Source organism: Xenopus tropicalis, chromosome 6, assembly GCF_000004195.4.
Source record: "Xenopus tropicalis strain Nigerian chromosome 6, UCB_Xtro_10.0, whole genome shotgun sequence".
In the NCBI taxonomy this organism is placed as follows: Eukaryota; Metazoa; Chordata; class Amphibia; order Anura; family Pipidae; genus Xenopus; species Xenopus tropicalis.
The window spans coordinates 63,541,865-63,562,515 of NC_030682.2; the positions used below are offsets into that span (position 1 = coordinate 63,541,865).

General features: G+C 38.3%; 1 protein-coding gene across 1 annotated transcript; it reads right to left on the reverse strand.

The window, feature by feature from the left end:
- Positions 1–1,168: 1,168 nt before the first annotated feature.
- On the reverse strand, positions 1,169–19,899 carry epdr1 (ependymin related 1). The gene is made up of 3 exons (XM_002939417.5): positions 19,516–19,899; positions 4,228–4,436; positions 1,169–1,763 (listed from the first exon to the last, which is right to left on the reverse strand). The coding sequence occupies exons 1-3, from the start codon at positions 19,776–19,778 to the stop codon at positions 1,573–1,575; spliced, it is 663 nt and encodes a 220-aa protein (XP_002939463.1). The 5' UTR covers positions 19,779–19,899; the 3' UTR covers positions 1,169–1,572.
- Positions 19,900–20,651: the final 752 nt, after the last annotated feature.

Sequence of the window (20,651 nt, forward strand, 5' to 3'; positions counted from 1 at the left end):
TCACTGCATTTAGTAAATATGACATAGACATGATGAAATATCAAGAATTTTATTAAAGTATATTCCAAGTTTTTTTTAATTAATAGTGCAGTTCTGTATTAAATATATTAAAATGTATTTGTAAAAATAATCCTAATTCTATAAGCATTGCTTAGCACTGCATTCTCTGAAGCAGGGCTGCCATCAGTAATCATTGTACCCAATACTACCAAGCTAGCAGGGCCCCAAGGTATTAGGGCTTCAGTTATTGTCCCACTGAGCCCACTGGGTGGTGGGCTAAGTAGAATGGGGTCCTGTGCACATGTCTCTGCTGCAGGACGCCTTACCCTAGTACCCCCTGTACCACCAGAAGGCAGCTCTGCTCCAGTAATAACCTCTCTTTATATAGATACATTATTAGATTACACAACATTCCCTCTATTGTTTTTTAGGCTGTGTGCAAAAATTAACTTTTGCATGCATAGATGTGTTCTATTTTTTTAGAAAAATCTTTTTTTTTTAGATTTTGCCAAAGCTTTTGATACAGTGCCACATAAATGACTGCTTTCTAAACCAAGGTCTGTTGATCTTAGTGAAGTAGTTGGATGTACATGGATAAGAAACTGGCTACAGGATCGGGTACAGAGGGTGGTTGTTAATACATTCTTTACGTGGAGTAGGGTTCTTAGTGGGGTCTCAGTGGGCTCTATATTCTGTCCACTATTATTTAACTATCCATAACTCACTTAGGGATAGGTTTTGTAAGTAATATATCAGTGTTTGCAGATGACACAAAACTATGCAGCCCAATTAATTTTGCACAGGATGTGGCATCCTTGCAGCAGGATCTAAACATACTGGCACTCTGGGTGGCAGATGAGAATCTGCATAAATAAATGTAAGGTTATGCACCTACAATGTAAGCCACTTTTATCCTTAAGGGGACTGGCAAACCCATAATGGAGAAGGACCTTGGCTATCTTGTGGTAATAGACTTGGCTGTAGCAAGCAATGACAAACAAGATTGTTAAAATGGTTAAGATTCATCGAAGGCGGTAGGGCAGCTATGCAGGTAAAAGACATGGAAAGTCTCAGTTATGAAAAAAGACTGGCCAGGTTGGGTCTCTTTCAGCTGAAGAAGGGGTGCTTAAGAGATGGCGAATATGTATAAATATATAAGGAGACAATACAATGTACTATATTTTTTAATGCAACTTGTTAATTTTTATTCCTGAAATTTTTTCATTCGAGAATAAATGCCAAATAATATTTCTAAATCAGGACCAATTGTTTTTTTCTAACAGTAATAATAAATTATTAGATAATATTATATACAAAGTATTATTATTGTTAGTAGCAGTAGTAGTAAGTAGTAGCAGTATTATTATTATTTAAATTGCACATTTAGCATTAATGAACTGTAAGCTTCTTATCATTGATGAGGATGTTCTCCATTAACAAATTAGATTAATATGGGAAACACAATTTTTAATGTTAGCCAAAACACATTTTAAAAATAAATACATTAACCAAGGTATCAAAATAAATCTTCTAAATGTATATGTTCAGTTGGTAACCTCATAAATGGCAAGCTCAGCAGTCGCCACTCATTAACAGTGGTTGGGCAGCTTCACAGGTGCTTGGTGGGTTAAACACAGATGGATCACTTATGCCCAGTTTTATGTCAAAAAAACGAGTGGATGTTGTCATGCTGTCATTCTTGGTGTAGGTTTCCTGCACTGGGTAGCAATCTTTAACTGTGTAAACTCCAACCCATGTTTCATCTGTAATACAGGAAAGGACAAAAGTAAAGGCAGTTGTATGTATTTTTGTGGACAAAGAAAATACAGCTAAATATCAGACAAAGCAAACAAACTAGATCATATATGTCAGTTCATTCTTAGGCAATTCTATGACAGTTAGGCACTATTCTGAATGCTGGATTGGCTAACAGAGTTGGCCTGACTTATGCTCTTTTGAATGAACCAGTAGAACTCTAACTCCTTTTGCTTCCCCACTCGTTCTAGCGCTGTGCAGTTTGTCCTGACAGAAAAGTATTACATTCTCAGTAGTAAATGTCTCTAGTCGGAGCTCGCATGCAAAATAGTCAAAATTAAATCACAAGCAGTAAACAGTCCCCATGGTTCATTTTCAGTATTTTATTTGTTGGCAGATGTGCTTCAGACAGCTCATGTAGTGGAGCTCTAAGAAAGTAGGTACCAAGTAACTTCATTTCAGTTTCGGTTACAGTTACAGATCATAAATATTTTTTGCATTTCAGTAGCTTAATCTGCAATTACATTTTTAAGCAAATATATTGAAAAACCAACATTCTCAGACAATTAAGCCCCCTAGCATGTATCTGCCATATGCATAATGTTGTGTATCCCTTTTATGATTCTTTATTTAAAGTGGACCTATCACCCAGACATAAAAAGCTGTATAATAAAAGTCCTCTAAAAATTAAACGAGAAACCCAAATTTATTTTTATATTAACACATCCAAACCCATTATAAAGGCATTTAAAAATCCCAGCTGTCAATCATATATTGCCTGCCCCGCCTCTATGCCTTAGGCATAGAGGCGGGGCAGACAAGTACTTTAACTTTCAATTCAGCTCTTACTTTACCCCTCCCTCTTAACCATCTAATTGTGTAGCCAGTGCATGGGCCTGGGCATCTGGTCATCCATTCTGGCACATTCACAAGATTTTGGGGTGATACAAAGCATTCCTTAATAACAGTGTCCACAAAATGGTGCCTGCCTGCTTGCTGTGATTGTGTAATTCCAGGACTGAAAGAAACAAGATTTATATTATTTATATAGTATAAGTGAAGTTTATTTTGCTCAATAGAAAAGGATTTTGAATTATTTGTTAGGCTGACAGGTCCCCTTTAAGGTGACATAACATGTTGTATGTTCTTTACAGTCCTCCACTTATAGAACTGGGCAATGCATTAGTCATTTTACAGATGTTTTTCAGTTTCTACTTCTGTACTTGAACCACAGCAAAATGTCTCCATTTGCAGACTCAAGAAAACAGAAGACAAAGAAATCTTTGCACAATGTCAATTGGATTCCCATATATTGGCTATTCTCACTAACATGTGGATCACTGTAATACCTGAAGGCTCCCTAAAGGGGTTTATGCTGTTTGTCTTTTAATATATAAGTTTCCACTGTATCTACATTTTGGTATGCCAATGGGAAAAGGCTTCGAAAAATAAATGAACAGGCTCTGTTGACCTTAACAACAGCCAAATTATAAGAGGTAACTACGGAAGTTTTTCTTAGAAAAATATCCCTTTGTCAATGTGTTTCTCCTCTGTGTTTTTAACAAAGTAGATTTACTGGATTTTACATAATGCATTCATTGTTCCTTTTAATTTGTTTTTGACTGTGTGTGCAAAATTACAAGTATCGGACCTGTTATCTAGACTACTTAGGCCCTGGGGTTTTACGGATGAGGGGGTCTTTCTATAATTTGGATGTGAATATTTTAAGTCCACTAACAAATCCTTCAAACATTAAATAAATCCAATAGGATTGCTTTTTCTCCAATAAGGATTCATTATATCTTAGTTAGGATCAATTATAAGGTACTGTATTATTAGTACGGAGAAAAAGGAAATTATTTTTTAGATTTTAAATTATTTTATTAAAATAGAAGATGGCCATCCCATAATTTAGAGCATTCTGGATAACAAGTAGCAAATCCTATGCAGGTATAGGACCCGTTATCTGGAAACCTGTTATCCAGAAAGTTCCGAATTACACAAAATCTCCCATAGACTTCATTATAAGCAAATAAATCAGTGATTCAGTGATTTTTTTTCTCTGTAATAGTTAAACAATACCTTGCACCAAGTGACAGAAAAATCCCTTATTCAGAAAACCCCTGGTCCTGAGCATTCTGGATAACAGGTCCCATACATGTACCTGTATCTTGTGTATGCACATTTAAAATTAATTGCAGAGAGGTGAGTGGGACAGAATAAGTTTGAGCTGGTTTGAATAGATTTCTAGCACAGGAAAAACAAGTATCATGGACTGCCAGCATGTGCAGTTCAGCAATCTCTCACACATCACATAGCAATTTGCAAAAGTATACATTATTGTAAAAAGGGTTAATTGGTATAATAGGCCACATTTACTATGTATAAAACGCCTCCATCCAGGAAGCATAAATTGAACTGTTCACAGATGCTTAAATCAGCAAATCCATTTTAGGGCTATTAATTACTTACACTTTCTGGCTGGTTTTCTGTCAGACCATTCTTGGACAGGGATTTGATCTCCAGGTCCCCCAATATAGTACTGATCCTCATAGGTGGAATTTTCAGGTATGTCATAAGGATCCCAAGGTTCTGTTAAAGTGTTCTTGGAGCAGATTTTTGTGACTTGCTCTATCTGAAACATTACTGCTTCTTGATATAGGAAGATGTATTCAAAAAACCTAAAAAAAAATTATAAGCATGAAAGATAGTTCACTCTTCTGATGAAAGGGTCCATTGCAGGTGGTCAAACTTCTTTAAAGGAGCAGTTCATAGTAAAAATGAAACTGGGTAAAATAGATAAACTGTTCAAAATAAAAATAAAATATCAATATAGTTAGGCAAAAATGTAATCTATAAAAGCTGGAGTGGGGAGATGTCTAACATAATAGCCAGAACTCTACTTCCTCCTTTACAGCTCTCTAAGCTGTTAGCAGTCAGTAGCCAATCAGTGACTTGAGGGGGGGGGGGCATATGGGACATAACTGTTGAGTTAGTTTGCTCTTGAATCTGACCTGCGTGCTTACAAACTAACTGAACAGTTATGTCCCATGTGCCACCCCCTAAAGTTACTGACTAAGAGGTTAGAGAGCTGTAAAGGAGGAAGTAGAGTTGTATGTAAATACAGCCATAAGCACTCACAGAAATGCTGTACTGAGTTCCCTGTCAAAAGATTTGTTGTGTCTGTAATTCATGTGCCAAAGACACGCAGCTCTCTCTCCTCTCCTGCTCCCCCCTCCCTCAAGAATGCTAAGAACTCACTCCCCCCCTTAGGAATGTGGATCTGAGCCAATCAGCAGGAAGCTGACTCTTAGGGGCAGATTTATTAAAATGCGAATTCGAATCCCAAATGGGAAAATTCAGATTGGATATGATAATTTCTGAAGATCGTAAATATCACGAAAATGCTTACGAAAAAATCATATTAGTCACGATAACATCATATTGGCGATCCGAAAGTCACAAAATTTTCATACAGAACGACTTTAAACAGCGGCAGAACGTTCCCGAATTGTTAGCGCTAGCGTACAAAAAAGCCGCGCAAGCGTACGAAAAAGTCGCGCAGGCGTACGAAAAAGTCGCTCGCATGCAAGTGCAAAAAAATCGGCAGAAATACGCTCGGAGCGTTCAGACGAACAAGCATTTGTGTCTTGATAAATCTCCCCCATAGTCTTACAAACTGAGCATGTACACTTGGTCTGGGTGTCTGTGCAGGAGCGAGGCATTATGGGAACTTTCTTTACAAAGCTCAGCATTTTTTCTTCCTGTTTGGCTTCTGATCATCTAAACAGGTGAAATATGGGGAGACTTAAGGGAACTATTGAGACAACTGAAGGTATGCCTGCAGCTTGAGATTAACTCTTTATTAGCCTTTCCTTCTCCTTTAAACATTTAATGTTTTGACACTACAATGCTGAGATCTTTTAATTTTGAGATCTAGCTTCAGCCTCTAGTTGCTATCACAGATTGTCTATTTCATCTACTAAAAAAAAAAAAAAAAAAAATTGGCTTTATTTGTGGTTAGACAGAACTGTCTGTGAATGCTGTGTGTATAGCTAGGGATATGGGTCAATTTATCTTTTGCTTGACCAAGTATACATTTGTTTCCTAGTTAAGCTGTTTTGCATGGCTAGAGGTGCAGTGGCTATGGTGAAAAACAGGGTAAAAGGTAACACTCTTGACTTGTGTGTTGGGAAAGTAGAATCTCCTTTGATACAATGGTGTTGACCCACATTTTGGGGGGAGGCCACTGCCTAGGCAATTTTTTTTTCATGTTTCTTCAGCCAAAATTATGGGGAATTAGAGCTAAAGTACTTGATACATAAACTACACCGTTTTTGATAATAGTTAGGGAATATATATAAATCATAGATTGCTTCTGGGTCAATAATCAACTTATCCTAGGAATTGTTGGTCCTTTGATTGGGCACACATTTTTCTGCTTTATTTCCAAATACCCCCCTGATTGGTGTAGAATAGTTTTTGACCTAGTCGGTGCTATAAGGGCCAGTTTAAGGTTTTCATCAGCCTCCACTAGACTGTCTTACCCCCACATGTAATAAAGGCACTAAGTTTGTCCAAGAGCAGTAACCCATAGCAACCAATAAGATATTTGGTTTTAAACAATTGACCAGTGAATGCTTCCTGCTTCTTGGTTGCTATGGGTTACTGCTCCCGGGCAAACGATGTGCCTTTTATTACATAACCTCTTTAAAGTCTTGGCTTGGACTGGTGTGAGTCTCATCCTGGATAGTAGCAAGCATAAAAACAACTTTGGTGTCTGAATATTTTATGGCCAAGAGCTCACTGCTTGTTAGAGCATGCACTTCTCCATGCTTCAGTTTCTTATCCAGCAATTGCCTGGGCAGTCTTTTGCGTTTACGGTTGACAGTGCCGCAGGCTGGGGTGTTCAAAGTATGTAGGGCTCTAAATAAAGGGATGCTTGTATAAAAGTTAGCCACGTATAAGTGATAACCTCAGCCCAGCAGTGGAGTTATGAGCTCCCAAACAATTTTACCACTGGCAGTCAATTCAATGGGACAACCGGGGGGTCCAAATTAGTGTCCTTTCCCTCATACAGCATGAAATAACTAGTGTAGCCCGTGCTGCTTTCACAGAGTTTATAAAATTTCATCCCATAGCGAGAACGCTTACTAGGGATATATTGGCGAAATCTTAGGCTCCCTTTGAAGAGCTTGTGCGGGGTTCACAAGCGCTGCTTTAAATGTAAACCCGAAAGTGCTGCAGGACGTAGATTCTACGTCCTGTGGCACTTAGGTACTTTCATACACAGGACGTAGAATCTATGTCCTGTGGCACTTAGAGGGTTAAGGATAACCCCAACAAACCATTTAGAAGATAGTTCATGTTTATATTATTTCTACCAAAGTGCATAACTTTGCACTTGTCCACATTGAACCTCATTTTCCAGTTTGCTGCCCAGTTTTCCAATTTTTGTCAGCATCCTGCCTGGATCTTATAGTTTTGCACAATTTAGTGTCATCAGCAAAAATAGAAACAGTACTGTCTGTGCCCATGTAAGTTCTATATAGTTGGAACAAAAGTGCCATTAGAAAATAAATATCTGAGCACATTAGGAATTTAAAAAAGAGAATGGACATAATTGTATCATCCCAGTTTGGGATTGCCAATGCTTGTTCAGAAAGTAGAAATTTTTTTTTAATAATATAAACATAATGGAGCTAGATTGTTTCAATAAAGCATCTACGTCAGGGATCCTCAAACTTTTTAAACAGGGGGACAGTTTATGGTCTCTCAGACTGTTGGGGGGCCAGACTATAGTTAGTCCTCAAACTATGGCCCCTGCTGTGACCTCATCCCTGGCTACTACCAGTCTGCCTCAGCGTGGTCCTCGGCCAAAGCGCATCATTAGCATCGCCCAGTGGGACGCAGTGGCGTGGCCAAGAACCATGCTGAGGCAGACAGGTAGTAACCAGAGGTGAGGACGCATTGGGGGCCGGGTAAATGACCATGGGGGGCCGTATCCGGGCCAGAGTTTGATGACCCTTGCTCTAGAGTAATGTTAAGTCCTCTATCAAATACTGTAAAACAACTATACATCTAATCCTCCCAGCGAGCAGGAATGAAAACCAATAACCAAAGAATTTAGATGGCACCATCTGAAACCAACACCTTAGCGATATTGACAGAGTTGGACAAAGTTGGCTTTATATTTGATTGTACATAAAGGCTAAGTGCAACCAAGTTACAAAGACTTAGTGGGCAAACACGCTGCACATTCTGGGACACTGACTCCTACAATGAAAGCAAGCTGTAGGGCTGTTTTAAGGCCTTGGTGGGCCCTGGGCAAAAATCCAAATAGTGGGGCCCTATTATCCTGCTGCATGCAGTATGGCAACTTTTTTTTTTAACTACGCCAACTTTTTGCCCACACCCCTTAACACCACACTCGTTTCCCCAAATCATCCCCCTTCCTGCGCCTTTCAAACACAGGGGTCAGTGACAGAGACTAGACATATATTGCTTTGTGTTCAATACCAGGAGTTTTATTATGTTGGGTTGAAAAACCCAACATACTGTTTTTCAACTTATTCTTCCACTTTTTCTTCTTTTTCTTCTTAGCGCCCCCCATTTTCTAAACGCTACTCCTCCTACAGTTTTAGGGGTACAACACCCAAACTCTCCACACTTCTTCGCCCTATAGTGGAGCAGGTTGCTTGTGCTTTTCTAAGCAATCCCAGCCCAGTCTTTTTGTGGCGCCGCTCTGAATACCCCAAATTTCCCATTGACTTTGACAGGGAAGATTTTCACACTTACAGCTTTGAAGCTACACCCCTTAAACTTGAATAACATAATCATGCGGTCACCCTGAATGAAACAATGACATTTGTTGGATGACCCAAAATTGGAGAGGCCAAAAACAGCCAATCAAATGCACACATTGACTTTTATGGGGAAATTGAAACTGTTGCCAATCTTACAGCTTTGAGGCTACACTCACCAAACTTGAATCACATAGTCATGGGGTCAGCCTGAATGAAAATATGATGATTGTTGAATGTACCTATATACTTCATATGTTTAAACTTAAACTGCTGCCATGCTTTAAATATTAATACTAAGGCCCCAAACTTTGAAGAGCTAGTCACCAGGTAACTCTGGTTCAGAGTTAGAAAAAGTGGGTGGAGCCACCAACAGCCAATCATATTTTACCTATTGATTTTCAATGGGAAAAATCAACCTGCTGCCATTCTCGCAGTATTAAAGGAACAGTAACGCCAAAAATTAAAGTGTATTAAAGTATTTAAAATATAATGTACTGTTACCCTGCACAGGTAAAGTTGTGTATTTGCTAGAGTAACAGTACTATAGCTAATATAAATAAGCTGCTGTGTAGCCATGGGGGCAGCCATTCAACCTGGAAAAAAGGAGAAAAGGCACAGGTTACATAGCAGATAACAGATAAGCTCTGAGGCAAACACACCAGCTGTACCAGCACAGGGCAACAGTACATAATATCGTAATTATTTTTATACACTTTCATTTTTTGGTGTTACTGTTCCTTTAACACTAGGGTCACTAGGGGACTGCACTTTTAGGTTTTAAAAAGTGGGTAGAGCCGCCAACAACCAATTACCTATTGAATTTTTTTGGTTTAAATTTAAAATGCTGCCTTTCTCACACTATTTATGTCAGGGTTCCCAAACTTTGTACAGTCAGTCACTGGCTGACTATGTATTCATGGTTAGAAAAAGTGGAGCCACCAACAGCCAATCCATTTCCACCCATTACATTTCATTGGTTTATATTTAAACTGATGCCATTATTAAAGTATTAATTCCAGTGTTTTTAAACTTTGCAAAGTTAGTTACTGGGTCGTAGTTTGAGGACCCCTGTTCTACATCATACTAAAGGTTAACTCAAAGATGAACAACCCCTGTGAGTTATAGACTGACAGGGGTTGTTCATCTTTGAGTTAACCTTTAGTATGAGATGGAGGGTAATATTCTGGATAATTCACTGCTTACAACAGTTTGGCTTTTAGAGCACAATCTGTCAAACAAAATAATATTAACAAAATGTGTCTTGCAACTTAAACACCCCACAATCTGTACATTTTCCGTTGACCTTAGGAGGAAGAAAAGGAGTGCAAGTAAAATAGAACACCATGTCCAACAATATTTTCCGGTTGTGGAACATTTTTATATTGATGTGTGTAATTATTACTATATGCACTTTCTCAAAAGTGCAGGCTTGTTGTAAAGACCTTTACATTGCTATATGGTGATCTATTTTGAGCTTCTTATTTATGGAGAGTTACACTGAATTGCATTAAACTTTATAACCAAAGTAAATCCTCTTTTCAGAAATTTAATAAAAGCCTGGTATATCTTGACAAGCATTATACATATTTTATTGCTCAGTAAGCTGGGATGTTTAGGTTTAGTCAGTAAATAGTTTTTCAACTGCAGAACAAAGGGAATAGTATAGTGCTGCAGCCATGGCATGTCAGCAGCTGATGTGTAAAAAAGTCAATTCTATGAGAATACATTAGTTGGCCCTACATGTACTGAAAGCCATAAACTGTTTCTGATATTCTGAATCATTTCCATATGGGACAAGCTCATTTAAACTCCACACTCAGAGTTCAACTGCTATACACACATATTAAAGGCCAAGGTTTATTTCATGAATAGGTAATAATTCAGTAAAATACACATTACTGGTTTTATCTCACATGGGCAAAAACAATAATCACACATTTGGAGCATAAATATTTGCAAATTTCTCCTCTATTTTTGTTCTCTATCACTCTAATCATGTATATATCAAATATGCATTTCCTGTTCATTAGTCAATTATGTTACCATATTACCTTATAAACTAGTATTAGTGAAACTCTGAAACAAATGGTATCAATAAAACCTTGTCAAGTAGTTACAGCTATAAAAACACAATGCTAAAGTATCCTACAGCCTCAGTTCCAAGCTCAGCTCAGCTTTAAAACTCCAATATTTGAGAATTTATATGTAACAAACATTTTTTCAAAAAGATAATTTAGAAAAGGTTGGCAATTAACAATTAATTAATTAGGGAGATTAACAAAATTGCTGGTCTACTGCAGAATAATAAATGCAAACTGAAGCATTGATAGTAGAATTAATTAATTGGGTAAAATAAACTCAGGATCAAAAACAAGTACCAGGTCAAAATCTGATCAAGGAGTAAAGGTCTGGTCTTTCTAAGAAGCCCTGTTGGCTTGTGTCATTATGTGTGAGTGATTGTGTCAAGGTTGTAGTGGTGCTATTATGTGTGCACCATAGTGCCCAAAACTGGCACATGTTCTTGGACAAGTGTTGCAGACACAGCGACACCAGATTTTCCAAGTATACGGGGGAATTAACAGCCTTTAACAGGAAAGGAAAATCTTGTACCTCTCTCCTAATATCCATATCTGCTGTAATGTTTCCAAATGGCATCAAATAGGTTGACTTGTACCTGATGATGTTACACCCTGTAACATGTTACTTATGGTCTATGAATATTCACTAAATACGGAAAGAGGTGAAGACTACAGCAACAGGAGGTGCAGGCCAGCCCTGTCCTTACAGGGCCCTCTTGTGACATGTGTCTTACTTCTGCTCTCAAACTTGTGTGTCTGAATGAGGTGCAAAGCATAGTACAGCCAGGCACAAAGCAGGCCTGTTATAGGACACAGGGTTCGACATTCAAGTTACAGGACAAATAATAGGGATCCTAGTGTATTTTGCATTTAGAACAATATAATAAAAATCATATGCAGTCTAATTATTTTCAATCGCTGGTCATAATTGACTTTTCAGTAGAGCCTCTGTAAATGCATACATTATTTACATATACAGGTGAAGTAGAGTAAAAATCAAAGTTCGACATTTGACATTTGCACTAAAAAACAACGATTCCCAGAATCCACTTAAAAACCATTAAGAAACCTTTCCAACAGGCATATTGGATGTTTTCCAAGTAGATCTTTGAGCCATGTTGTATGGAAAGATATAGTCACATATTGATTTTGTCTGAGGTTTATACTTAATAGCAGGGCTTCTTTTCTGCACAGATTTACCACAGAATGATTTGTCTTGGTATAACAACCGCATCAACTTCTGGAGAGTGTCCTTTGACTGAACCAAGCAATTTCCTATTGTTGCTGGATACATTTCTTCTCAGTTTATTTATTTATTTTTGAAACCCTCCGAAAAGCTTTTAAGAAATTAGATATGGAATTCAGACAGTACGGCCTCTCCCTTTTCTTAGTGGAGATTGCCCGCACATCCTGTCTATTCTTACTCCCAGGACACTTTGATATCATTTTCATTTTCTGATTTTTTCTGCCAAAATAATACATTGACAAAAAAATAATTATTACCAGAGCTGCCTGTATATACATCATATACAGTATTTGAACACCCTGCGATTTTGCAAGTTCTCCCACTTAGAAATCATGGATGAGTCTGAAATTCACATTGTAGGTGCAGTCCCACTGTGAGAGACAACATTTAAAAAAAAATTCAGGAAATCACATTGTATGATTTTTAAAGAATGTATTTGTATTGCACTGCTGCACATAAGTATTTGAACACCTGAGGAAATCAGTGTTAATATTTGGTACAGAAGCCTTTGTTTGCAATTACAGAGGTCAAACGTTTCCTGTAGTTCCTGACCAGGTTTGCACACACTGCAACAGGGATTTTGGCCCATTCCTCCACACAGATCTCCTCTAGATCTGTCAGGTTTTGGGGCTGTCGCTGAGCAACACAGAGTTTCAGCTCCCTCTAAAGATTATCTATTGGATTTAGGTCTGGAGACTGGCTAGGCCACTCCAGAACCTTGATATGCCTCTTACGGAGCCACTCCTTGGTTATCCTGGCTGTGTGCTTCGGGTCATTGTCATGTTGGAAGACCCAGCCACGACCCATCTTCAATGCTCTGACTGAGGGAAGGAGGTTGTTGCTCAAAATCTCACAATACATGGTCCCATTCATCATCTCCTTAATACAGTGCAGTCGTCCTGTCCCCTTCGCAGAAAACCCCAAAGCATTATGTTACCACCCCCATTCTTCACAGTAGGGATGGTGTTCTTGGGATGCAACTCATCCTTATTTTTCCTCCAAACACGGCAAGTGAAGTTTAGACCAAAAAGTTCTACTTTGGTCTCATCTGACCAAATGACTTTCTCCCATGTCTCCTCTGGATCATCCAGATGGTTATTGGCAAACTTCAGACGGGCCTGGACATGTGTTGACTTGAGCAGGGGAACCTTCCGTGCAATGCATGATTTGAAACCATAACAACGTAGTGTTCTACCGACAGTGACCTTTGAAACTGTGGTCCCAGCTCTCTTTATGTCATTGACCAGCTCCTCCCTTGTAGTTCTGGGCTAATTCCTCAACTTTCTTATCATCAGTGATAACCCATGAGGTGAGATCTTAGCCCCAGTCCTAGGGAGACTGACAGTCGTCTTTAGCCTCTTCCATTTTCTAACAATTGCTCCAACAGTTGATCTGTTTTCACCAAGCTGCTTGGCAATTGCCCCGTAGCCCTTTCCTGCCTTGTGGAAGTCCACAATTTTGTCTCTGGTGTCTTTTGACAGCTCTTTGGTCTTGCCCATGGTAGTAGTTGGAGTCTGACTGACTGTGGGGTGGACAGGTGTCTTTAAAGAGCTCAGACAGGTGCTACTAATTTAGATTAATGAGTGGAGTAGAGGTGGACTATTTAAAGGCAGAGTAACAGGTCTTTGAGAGCCAGAATTCTTGCTGATTGCCAGGTGTTCAAATACTTATGTGCAGCAGTGCAATACAAATACATTCTTTAAAAATCATACAATGCGATTTCCTGATTTTTTTAAATGCTGTCTCTCACAGTGGGAATGCACCTACCTACCTACCTAATTACAAGTTGTAATTATTCCATTGCTGCAAATAATTAATTGGACTTTCATACTATTTAGCCCTTCTTCTATTGGTGGTTGGTATAAAAAAAATGTGTCTTCCACCCCTTCATCTCTATTACACTTGATAATTACTGATCATGGAAGAGACTTAAAAATGGGTGGTCTTATTTACTATTTGCAGCCACAATGGTAGGAGACTAAAACACCAAAGCTGTCATACAGAAAGGCCAGCCCTCTTGACACCCTAAATGTTATAGATGGGAACTGCACACTTTATTAATACTCAAGGCTGGCAAAATAGTGTGAAATATTATAGTGTGAGGTCTTCAACAATAATAGGTGGTGATGGTGTATATCCTGTAAGTAAGCTTTTAGACATGATTTGTATTGAAAAAATACAGGGATAGGATCTATTATCTGGAATGCTCAGAACCTGTAAAAGGGATTTTTATGTAATTTGAATCATCATACTCTGCTACATATAATTTAAATGTTAAATTAACCCAATAGGATTGTTTTGCCACCAATATGGATTTGTGCATCATACTTATCATTAAGTACAAGGTACTGTTTTATTGTTGCATAGAAAAAGGAAATCATTTTTACAAATTAGAATTACTTGCTTGAAATGGGCTCTATGGAAGATGGCCTTCCCGTAATTTCTTTACATCAGATTTCCATACCTTTATGTCTACTATATTTCTTCCACTTGTGTTTTATGTATATTTATACAGAGTTTCCAATGGATGGAGTGTATTTGTTTGGCCTGTTTTCAGTTACTGCAAGTCACCTACACAGGGTTTCTCCTGCCTGGGTACTATTCTCATGTCTACCACTAGATTGGTGAGCATATATAGCAATGCAATTTATATGTATTCATATGCCTTCTACAAACCTGCTTTTTTGCAGGCGTAAGGGGGTCTGGGGTGTCATAAATCATTGCCAATCATTCCCACTGCTTCTCACTGCATTTAATGTATTTGGGGATAACTTTCCCACTGCGTCTCACTGTATTTAATGTATTTGTGGTGCCACTGTCCAATGTCTCTCAATTTATTTAAAGTATTTTGGGTGCCACTACCTCTGCCTCTCACTTTGTAATGTACTTAGGATCTGGAGCTATTGTTCATAGAAGTCCATTGTTTACAGTGCTTACTGTGTGTATATATATCTATATATCCATAACCGTGCAAGCTATTTGAGGGTAATGGCAGTTTTCCACAGTGTATTTTAACTGGCAGTTAAATGCCTGAACCAACCCTAAATTATTGGGAGGCAGTATAGGCAGTTTTGCCTGTTTATCCACTCACTAAAATTCAGGACAGTACCAACATTGCTATTAGCCCATGGTGGCACTATCGGTATCAGCAGCTGGATCCTTTAGCAGAGGTGTCAGGGAGCTGTAAACTTGTTACCTGCCCATTGTTCTGCCGATTGGCTGCGTGGGGAACAGGGAGCTGAGTGATCTTACTCCAACTTGCAGCACAGCAGTAAAGAGAGACTGACGTTTATCAGAGAATACATGGCTGAGGGGCACCTGGGAAACTAACAATGAGGCTTGGCCAATGTCAGATTTCTGAATTAAATGTTAAAAATAGATTTTAGTGCAGATTTTTTCTGGAGCAGCACTATTAACTGTTTTTTCCTGTGACAGTATTCTTTGTTTGGTCAGATAATATATAATAATAATTTTGAGCAAAACCTTGACCATGGATTCTTTTCTTCATAATTTGTGATCAAATTACCTTTGTAATTAGTGATGAGTGAATCTATCCTGTTTTGATTTGCTGAAAAATTTGTGAAACCGCTGAAAAGTTCGAGAAACAGCAAAAAATTTTGGAAATGCTGCTAATGCATAACTTTTCTTGACACTATGGGGCTGATTTACGAATCCACAAACGGTCCGAAGGCGTCCAAATGCGTTTTTTTCGTAATAATAATCCGTATTGTGCGATTTTTCCGTAAATTGCCGCGACTTTTTCGTAGCCGTTACGACTGTTTCGCAAAATGTCATGACTTTTTCGTAGCGTTACGACTTGCGCGAATTGTTGCGACTTTTTCGTAGCCTTCGTGCCGAGTACGAAAGTTTCGGATTCATTCAAGCTTCAGTATCGTGACTTTTCTTGGGCCAGGTTGGAGCTGCAGAATGCCATTGAGTCCTATGGGAGGCTTCCAAAATCATGCTAAGTCTGAAAGTTTTGCCCGCAGTTTACGAGCGCTCAATACGAAAAAGTCGCGACAAGATACGAGCAAATCATAATGGCTACGAAAAAGTCACGACAATTCGAGCAAATCGTAATGGTTACGAAAAAGTCGCGACAATTTACGAAAAGTCGTAGCGGCGACGAAAAAAATACGAATAAGTCGCAAAATGTTCGTTTTCCTATCGGAATTTTTCCAATTCAGATTCGTGGGATAGTAAATCAGCCCCTATGACTTGTTTGACGCAACTTTTTTGATGCAACTGCAGCTTATTTGATGTTACCGTGACTTTTGCCTCACTTGCCAAATTTTTGCCACAGCAATTTTTACGAAAAAGTTTGACAATGGCAAAATGTGGAATTTCACAGTGAATGGTGAAAAATGTGCTCATCGCTATTTGTAATCTGTTTATGTGCTTTTTTGTCCCTCAATGAATCCGCCACTACTTGTCCCTTAATCAGTGACACAAAGGCAAGTACACTTTACATATGTTAACTGTAACTTTTTCAGTGGCATAATTGTAGCAGGTAGTATTTACTGATCACTTGTAAAAGCAAACATTTATTGCTTACTATGAGTTACAGCACCTGGTCAAACTTGGTGCTTTTTATTGCATGGGGGTATCAATATCTATATAATACTTGTAGTAGGTTGATCCCGTGTTGACTAGTAATCAACCCAACTGCATAATAGGTTATGGTTAACAGTTATCTGGGCTAATAGTTCGCATTATATGATAGCTTTAACCTTACTATATGCTAATGTTTTACTCTCTTGCAATTATTGTAGTTTAGCTACAGCACTTGGGTGCAGAAGTGTGCCCCTTGACCTTCAGTATGGGTGTGTTCAACACTGCTTCCTTCCCCCTGCCTCCTGTTCTGAATAGAGCACAATCGGGCCTATTGGGGCAGGCCACTATGGGAACCCAGGAGCTACATGCAGCTACATACAAGGGGGTTTCTCACAGCAGCCTCCATTAGGTGCAGTAGAGCTGGCTGCACCCTCTGGTGAACATGGCAATTTCAGTCTAAAACTGCACACAACACTTGCAGTCATAACTGAGCCTTCATTTCCCACCATGTGCCCCCTTATAAATGTTACCTAAATGTGCTGTATTTTTACCTAAATGTGCTGTACAGAGATTGGATACAAACAGTGGAAAGCAGTGTGTTTCACACCAAGTAGGATTCTAAAAGGACAAAGATTGTGTTTTATCCAAACAGCAAAGCAATACAGCAATTATACTGTGCTTTAATTATATATACAGCCTTTCTTCAAAAATCAGGGCCAACAGACGCTGGTACATACAATGTAAATCATGAGCACACCTGCTCCTTGGAATTCACAGTATTTACAGAATTACAGTATTCAGCTTATCTCTTCCATCCAGTCAGCCAAACAAACTACATATTGACAGCCAAATACTCATGTAACGCCTTTCTAGAGAGACTTCTCATGCAAGGTTTCCTGCTCCAGACACAGAGCCAGAGACAGCATGGTTTACATCCCTACTTATTTAAATTGCAGAAGCTTGCACTCTTAAAGGAGAACTAAACCCTAAAAATGGATATGTCTAGAAATGTCATTTTCTATACAATGAACTTACTGCACCCGTCTAAAGGTTCAGCCTCTGTAATTTAACATTTTAACCAAAAAACGTTAAATAATAATATATAAGTCATATATAAAGTTGGCTGGAATTACAGATTAAGATCTTTAACTTGAAGATATTGGTCGATTGGTTTAGGAATTACAATATGTTTTATATGTAGTCCCCTCCTTTTCAAGGCAAAATTGACTGAGCTGTTCCATGTGTAGGGGGTTCGATCATTATGTCATTAACAATTAAGTAGGTAAAAGGTCTGGAGTTGATTTCAAAAATGGAAATTGTATTTGGAAACTGTTGTTGTGAAATATCAATATGAGGTCCAAAGAGCTATCAAATGCATTGAAAGCAGGCCTTCTGTAAACTGAGAAAACAAAACAAACATATCAGATAGATATCAGAAAAATTAGGAGTGGATTATTCAACAATTTGGGTAATTTTTTTTTAAAAAAAGGACGATATGGGTGAGCTCAGAAGGTTACGGTGACCACAGAAACCAGCTGTACTAGAAGACTGCAGAATTCTTTCCCTGGTGCAATAAAACCCCTTCAACATCTAACCAAATCAAGTATCTCTGTCAAAGTCTACAATCAAGAAAATACTTTGTGAATATAAATACAGAGGGTTTCTAAAAGGCCAGGTCAGAAACCAAGAAACTGAATTATTTGGTCATATAAATCTAAGATTAACATGTACCAGATTGACAGAAAGAGAAGAGCATGGGATGCAAATGCTCATGATCCAATGCATACCACAACATCTGTAAAATATGGTGGTTCTATGATGGAGTCAGTAACCTGACCTCAACCTAATTAAACATGTATTTCACTTTCTAGTGGACAGGGCGCCTTTATTGATTCGATGTGTCGGGTCCCTTTGAAGAATTTTTTTACAGGGGGTTTGCCTTAAGGACTCATACAATATTTTTGTTACACATATGAGCTAATTTTCATATGCAATACTATGTGCAAAGTGCAAAATTCTGATGCAAATCACAATGTTTACTCTACTAAGTAGCTCTGTGTGTCTTTACCCTTACCCATAATACAGTTTTCCCAAAACTTATTGCTCATGTGATCAGTTGTGTGATTAGTAGTTTTTTCCCCAAATTTATTGATGTGGTTAGTAGTGTGATTACTGTCTAGACCTTTATACAAATGGCTAGTTCCTTTTAATTATCTGAAATGCTTTCTGGATGGTGGATAACTATTTAAATACTTGGAGACTATACACTATGGGCCCCTGAAAGAACATCACACAGAGAGTGTGTGTCATACAGAAAGTGTATGTCATACAGTTTGACTCTGAACACCTAGTGGTTTTTTAACAACATTGCCTTTGATGTGTTAACTAAAATAACTTAAATACACACAGCAATTATAATAACCTAGGTGATGTTCACTGGACCACTCTGGGAACTTTTTAAAGTAAAATATAACAAACTATGAAATTAGGCCCATAGCACCCTTTGTTTAAAATGTGGACTGTTTAACTCTACCACTCTTTCCACCTACCCCAGCATCACTATCTATCTAACTATATCTATCTATTAGTGATGGGTGAAATAATTTGGCAGGCATGGATTCACCCGTGCCAAAAAATTGTCGCCCACGTCAAAGAATTGTTGTGTATGTAAAAAAAAAATGACGCGTCAAAAAAAATGTTGGCTTTTTGCAAATTTTATACTCTCTATCAATCTATCTGCAATAACTCATCAGCTGTGGCTCTAGACTTGCTCTGGCCATAACTTCACTGAGGGAGTGCCCCTCCACAGCTGGATATACCCTCTGGATCCACCAACAGCAAATATATAAACTGGATATGAAAACTATAGCTTATTTTGATAGTCTAAGAGTGTGCATTGACCTCTTTAATTACTATAAAAAAAACTGGCAGAAAATTGTCAACTCATTTATAATTTATCTGCAATATTGTGACAGTTGTATCGTGCAAAAAAGCAGTGAAAACAGAATAACAATTAGCAGAATTTTATAAAACAAAAAATATTGTTTAAATTAGATAACAGTTTGTTTCAGCCTACCTTTTGCAAGGAACAAAACTCTTTTTCTCCTCCAATATCCTGATGCGCTGCAGGATGGCATCATAAGTGACTGTGGCCCTGGTGTTTTTGCCTGTGTTATGATCATACAATACTATTCTGCCCTCCCACTGCAATGGTGCTTCACAAGGGGTCACAGGAACTGGTGTCACTAAACCCCTTGACTCTGCATGGCCTAAGATGAATAGCAGTATGCACTGAGTCATAAGGCTGCATAATCCTGCAACATGCATAGCCTCCATCATGTCCTCTTGCACTCAGAAGGCATCTGATTTGCTGCTGTCCCCTCCCTGCTCTGCTGTGTGCTGAATATCTGCAAGTAATCAGGGAGGAGCTCAAAGCAAGAGCACTGAGTACTCAGATCTGCTGCATGGCTTTTTATCTGCACTGTATGCAGCCTTTTGAAAACACAATACCAGAACGCAATTATACTGTGTAAAAGATACAATTATTTGTCAGAGAAAAAATGTTGATGTTATCCTGGTACAGAAAAGATTTAGTAATGTTATAATGGAACAATAAGTTAGATATTGTAGTTAAGCATGAGAAGAGGAGAACAAAAATTTTATAAGATCTTATCATGTTGTGATCTATTTACATGGAACTATATGATCTTCTACCTACCTTTAAAGTTTGTTCTGTAGCGTGTAACACATGACAGGAAAGCAGATTTAAATAGTGACCCTTCAAGATATAGTTTATGGCTACATTTTATCTAAACATATTTATTAGCTAGTGGGACCTCTGAGTTATATTTCTTGTGCCCTATTAGCTTTTCAGTTGTGCACCAGGTTTCTCATACTCTACCAATGCCACCATGAAGGTGCCTATATTTGCATACAACTAGCAGCCCTTAGAAGCATCACTTGCACCACTGGTAGCACTACTGGCAATTCTGGCAAAACTTAGTGGGAGGGGTGAGGCACTACCTGTGTCCACCATAGAGCTGAGTTATCTTCGCCCTTACCTAATGGGTCTTGAAGTAATAGTTCCACTGTAAAAACATTTGCTTTTTCTGTATTCCTTATAACCACATTATTTAATTTTTTTAATGGAGCCACAGTCTCAACCTGCATTGTTTTACTATAATATACACAAAAAATTAGGATTAGTCTTGG

Excerpts from the sequence above, each read along its gene's own strand:
- epdr1 (XM_002939417.5), bottom strand. The coding sequence starts at position 19,778 with ATGATGGAGGCTATGCATGTTGCAGGATTATGCAGCCTTATGACTCAG. Across the intron at positions 4,437-19,515 it reads AGTTTTGTTCCTTGCAAAAG|GTTTTTTGAATACATCTTCC; the intron begins GTAGGCTGAAAC and ends ATTTTTTTTTAG. Across the intron at positions 1,764-4,227 it reads CAGAAAACCAGCCAGAAAGT|ATGAAACATGGGTTGGAGTT; the intron begins GTAAGTAATTAA and ends CCTGTATTACAG.